Source organism: Hypanus sabinus, chromosome 5 (genome assembly GCF_030144855.1).
Source record: "Hypanus sabinus isolate sHypSab1 chromosome 5, sHypSab1.hap1, whole genome shotgun sequence".
Classification (NCBI taxonomy): domain Eukaryota; kingdom Metazoa; phylum Chordata; class Chondrichthyes; order Myliobatiformes; family Dasyatidae; genus Hypanus; species Hypanus sabinus.
Genome location: NC_082710.1, coordinates 132,212,879 through 132,218,589, shown reverse-complemented (window position 1 = coordinate 132,218,589; position 5,711 = coordinate 132,212,879). Strand labels below are relative to the sequence as shown.

At 42.1% G+C, this 5,711-nt stretch overlaps 1 protein-coding gene across 1 annotated transcript; it reads right to left on the bottom strand.

Annotated features, from left to right (window-relative positions):
- Nucleotides 1-245: 245 nt before the first annotated feature.
- LOC132394359 (BTB/POZ domain-containing protein KCTD12-like) lies at nucleotides 246-5,428 on the bottom strand. The gene has a single exon (XM_059970413.1). It carries the CDS (start codon nucleotides 4,806-4,808, stop codon nucleotides 3,969-3,971), a length of 840 nt encoding a protein of 279 aa, XP_059826396.1. The 5' UTR covers nucleotides 4,809-5,428; the 3' UTR covers nucleotides 246-3,968.
- Nucleotides 5,429-5,711: the final 283 nt, after the last annotated feature.

Genomic DNA, 5,711 nt, shown 5'->3' with positions numbered 1-5,711 from the left:
TGAAAGGAATCAAAGCTTCAAAGGAAAGGGTGTGGAAAAGTTGAAAAGACAACTTTTCCATGCTAGGCTTGCAGGATAGGAAACTATGACAGGGAATACTTCCTAATATTTATACAATACAATGATATATATATAAAAACCATGTTGAAAAATCTAAGTGTCATACTCATCCCTGATGATAAGCAAAGTAAAGAGATGACAGAAATAGTTCACTACAATAACATAACAGACAACAATAAAAGAACCACTTTGAAAAGCAGTGTTTAATTAAAATCGGTGTGACAAAAAAATCACCAAGAAATGGCTAAGAAGATGCATTTTTAAACAGAAACATTTTTAGTAGAACATCTCACTGTCTTATAAGTGTTTAATAAAACAAAATTACATCTCAATCTTAGTACATCAAAGTAACTACATTTTGGATGTCTGGTAAAGAGTGAAAATACCACTTTAATCTTATTCCTAAACTGACAAAGCAGATGTTGCCTCTTATAGGAACTGCTAAACTTTCATTTTGCTGGATTTTTTTCAACCACTATTCCATCCCTGAACAAGGAAGCTAATTATTATGTAAGATTCCATTAAATTTATTTGAACTTATATTTCTAGTCCTGATCTTTGAAGCGCTATTCTGGGCTTAACTCTTCTGTCTCACCTGGTGAAATTATTTATTCAATAACTTAAAAAGACACATTTTCTTCTGCTCATTAATAATGTATCAGTGCTAAAACTGCTCCAAAATAATTGTGAGATTCTGTATTTTCTGATGAATGACTGGCCCTTTACTTGCCCCTCACTTTTTAAACTCCTCCATTTAAAATAAAATGTTCCCAAAAATAAAACATCCCTTCAGGTAGTACAATCTTTTTAGGATTTTATCTCTAGGCAATTGCCATTCTGTGAATGGATTAATTTGGATGGAAGCACATTTACCAAGTATTAAATGCAGATGTAAGGATGATTATTATTTTTTTCCCAATAGAGCTTCTCTTTTGTATGCTCCCAGATGGTAGTAAAAGAAAATACTTTAATCGATATAGTCACTTTCATGTCTTCTAGATTCCTCAAATTGCTTTAGTTAATGAAATAATTCTCTGGATTGTTATTACTATAGTGATGAAGTATCACTATGAATTTGTGCATATCTTAATGCCACAAGCAGCTTTATATTAATGAGCAGACAATCTATTAACTCCAGCATGGATGATCCCAAGCTCAGCTGTGAAAGGAGGAGGGTTCAGTATGGGGTTAGCAAACACATCCCACTAAAAACCCAGAGCTACAAAAATGCCAATAGAAGCTCCAAAAACCCCATCTCTGGGAAAGGGAAAACCTTTGTCAAGAAGATGGCAAACTGCTGTCAGTGGCCTATGTCACAGCAGGGATGGTGGGTTTAAATAAGTAAGTTAGAAAGTTAATCTTTTGAATAACTAATAAATATTGGCCAAAAGTGACAACAATTCCTCTGCTCTGCTTCAAAACAGCACTGTGGAACAATAGTGGAAAGTGTGGCAGGTTTTTGGCTTCGCAATTTATGATATCTCTAGTGATGTAGTATTCACTGGGAACTACATAGAAGTATTAGCCTATATTTTTGAGTACTGGAGTGGTGCTCAAAAATATAGGCTAATATAACTTACTTAATGCAAATATCCACTGAGCTATAACTAGCACTTAACATGTTGGCAATAGTTGAAATTAACACAAAAGCCGGGAAATTTAAACCACGTTATTTAATTATTTGATTTTAAAGGCCCAACTAATTGCTCATTATTTTTCTCTATTGACACGACGTCCCCCTTTTTTTTATAATAAAAGTTCTCAATTCCATCCAGAGTTATATCAATCCATGCTGTTTTAAACAGTCCATAAACAGAGCTTGGAATTAAACCATCACACTACTAAGTGCTCCATCTGCTTTAACTGATTTCTGCAACTGCTTTATATTTTGTCAGTTTGTGAGCATACTTTAAATAAAGACTAATATGCCTACAAAGAACCTCATAACTCCAGAGTAAACAGTCAGTCCTGCCTGAACCATTCCCGGCTACTTTGTAAAAGTCCACTGACGCAGCGGCAGTAAGAATGGGACAGGAGGTAAACAATGACCATCTTAAAGATGCCTTGCTACTCGAGCTCTCACCTAGAAGCCACAAATAACGGATAGTCAAGAGTGAAAGGTGAAAGCAGGAATGATTAGTTGTTTTCTTTTGGACAGTTCTAAAAGTGTGCCCATATTAGATCACTGCCAATAATTTAAAACTTTGAAACCATGGGAGTTGGCTTTAGCATGGAATTAGATATTTTTCCCATTGTTGAACTTAATTCTTCAGTTTAGCCAGACCTGACACAACAATCACAATAACTTGCCAACACTGCTAACTGTGCGAACACAGACTGACAAGTCCCAGCAGGTGGTTACTATCAGCGGAGAGCAAAAGGACTTTGCCAGAGAAGGACTCTTCAGGAAAGAAACAAGATGATGGTAATCTATAATCTAAATGAAATTCAAGTCATTTACCCTGATTATCAAATGTCAGGCCCAGGAACTGTGACTACACAGAAGTTCAGAATCCCTTACTAAGTTCCGCCTTTGTCCTCCACATTTGCGCCCTGAGCTTTTGCTACTGCTTTTACATAGCTTCTAAATTCCCTTGACAGTCCTTTCTTTTCCCCTTTCTTTACAAGCCAGTCCTGTCTTTCACAATCGCCGTTTCTATTTCTGCACTCTGACAGATATTTATGCAATTACAAAGAAAAAGCAGGTTCCAACACTATTCTAGTGCAATATTGGTCCCGATTTCGAGGTAATAATTTTGAATATCGAAACCAAGAAACCAATACGGTGATTCTACATTTGGTCTCCATGCTTGACTAGTCGTCTCGTTCTTAATGAGAAATATTAAGTTTTTTTTAACATGCTTCATTTTACAGCAAGCAATAAATGAGGAAGAGAAACTTCCTGTTAGATATATAGAAACAATTTGCATTATTATTCAAATGACTTAAATCCTATATCCTATAAAATTGCAGTGACACAAACTGCCGCTATCACAAAATCGAATCGTGATAATAATCATACCATTTTGAGAGCTCTTGTCCTGGAAGTGCAAGTTTAAGCTTCGCCTATACAGTTTTCAAAATGGCAGGGTGGAAAGCGAGGTTAAACACTCTTTCGGACTTCGAAAAGTCAATGCACACTACAAACAGCGTGCATACAACTGCGACGTATAATAAACGGTTACATAGTTTCTTGGATCCGGTTTTTTGTGTTTAATATTGTCGTATTTGACATGATGGACACCACGCTGGGGATGCAAGCAGAGGTCTGCATGACGAAATTTGGAGATCTGCTGCCCCTCTGCCCGGAACACCAACAACACAGCTGCTTCTACATTCAGATGAAAATACAGTACCCTGCCGGCACGTCAGCTAGCGGAGCAGTATGTAAAAACTAAGAAACGGAAAAGACGGCTGATGGTTAAGCGTTTTATTTGCGTGCGCCCCTCGGCACTAGTGGTAAAACCGTCGCTCTGGGAGGCTGCCAGCTTCTTATCTGGATCAATAAAACGGCATATTTAAACCATCGTTTCCAGTAGCAACGCTTTTATTATTCTTGTGCTCGTGGACGCTGTGTTTGGACGTCTAGGGTTTCCTGTGCCTTGCTAAACTGTTCTACCTTACTATTCTCTCTCTCTCTCTCTCTCTTTCTCTCCCGCCCTCCCTCCCTCTCTCCCCCTATCTCTTTCTCTCCTCTCTCTCTCTCTCTCACACACACACACACACACACACACACACACACACGGCGCACCTTGCTAAACTGTTCTACCTTAGTACACACTTTCTCACGCACATTCACACGAATGATTAAGTGAAGCCCTATTCTGTAGGGACAGTCCAGGTCGTAGGAACGAAATAGGGGCATCGTAGCTTTGGGAGAGGTTGGTTTCACTGGCCGTCCGGCTCGCTCATTCTCTGCAGAAGACATACTCGGTGTAACTGGTCCAGATCTTATCCTCTCCCTGGTCACTGGCGTAGGCGCAGGTCCCGGTAGAGCTACATGCTAGCATGTGGAAGCCAGCATCGGCTAACAAGTCAAACGCCTGCTCCAGGAAGTTGAACTTGAGATAGTAGCGGGATGTGTACCTCTCGGGAGGGCGATCGGGGTCCCGGCTCTCGTTCAAGGTTTCTCCGAACACTTCCTTAGCCAGTGAAGTCTTGCCGCACACGGTAATCCTGGCTACCCTTCTGAATTTGGCATCGGCTTGACAGTCCCGTCCGATGGTGTAAGAGCCCCGGTAACCCACGGTGATGTAGCCCGACCTCCTGGGCTGGGTGCTGTCTGCTGGCGGGGGCGACAGCGGGAGAGACGGCGTCAGCGGGCTGCCCTTCTCCACCTCTTTGCCGCCTTCTTGCTCGCCCCTCCAGCGTTCGCTGAGCGAGCCCAGCTTGCCATCCTTGGCGCCCAGTTGACCGACCAGTTCCCGAAGCTGGAAGAACTCCGCCTCCCTCTGCAGCCTGCACCTCTCGGGGAAGTAATCCGGCAGAACCAGCCTGAGATCCCTCATGTAGTCCAGGATGTAGCGGAATAGGAAACCGTCCCGGTCTAGGAAGAACCGGCCTTTGCTGTCCTTCGGCAACTCCTTGGGGCTGCTCCGGCTGAACATGTGCCAGAGCAGGGAGTCGGGCACGGCCACCAGCGTGCGGTGGCGGGTCACATACACCTGCCCGCCGACATTCAACTCCACCACGGCCGGGAAAGCGGACTCGCCGTTCGGGAGCTCGCCGGGGTTGTCTGGCAGAGCCATCGCACTGCTCCTGCAAGTCTCAAGCAACCCCCCGAAAAAAAGAAAATACACCAGACTCTGGTGAAAAATGTGGGCTGCCGCATGTAAATATCAGATGTGGGAGGAAGAGGTTTAAATATACGCGGATGACGTTGACTTTCAACAAATCAACAAGTTGAAAGCTAAGACTGACATTTTCGTTCTCCCAAGAATGTCCCAGGACGTGTTGAGACCAACCGCGGTAACTTTTCTTCTGCTGTTTTTCCTTCATGCACGAGACTCTATTACAAGATCTGGCCCATTTTCTAGGACATTTGCGTTTGCAGGCAGTACCCTGCGTTCCTCTTTTGCTGTTTACTGAGTCATTTTTATTAATATCTCCTTGAAACTGAGGCGCAGGCGATTAACAGTCCCCAAATTTATGGCAGCCCCTAAAATGTGGCTGGAATGCCCGCCCATTCATAACAAATTCTGACCAAAAGACTGAACTCTGTTTAAACTAGAACTCTGTTCAGCCTGTTTCACTGTCCACAGGAATTGCCCGACCCACGGAATCTTTATAGCGTTTTTGTTTTCTTTTCAAAGTAATAACCGACCGGGATGACCTGGAGCCTACGAGTGAGTGAAAGCCGTGATAATAGATTTTATAAATTCCCAAACTTAAAAAGCAATTTTATTGCTTTTTCTTACAAGTATTGCAGGTTTTATATTAAAAACAAACAGAAATAAATCCTCTGAGGGAATTCATTATTCACAAGCGTGAAGGGTATTTCACGCTGGCCAGAACAACTTCAATCCAGTTATATTATTGTTAATACAAATTCGCCCGGCAGTGCCCTCCCCATCAGGTCAAACAACTCAAGTTTGACAAGAACTCTTCTGTGGCTACGACCTCATCTTTATTGCCAAACCGCAAATGGGTGA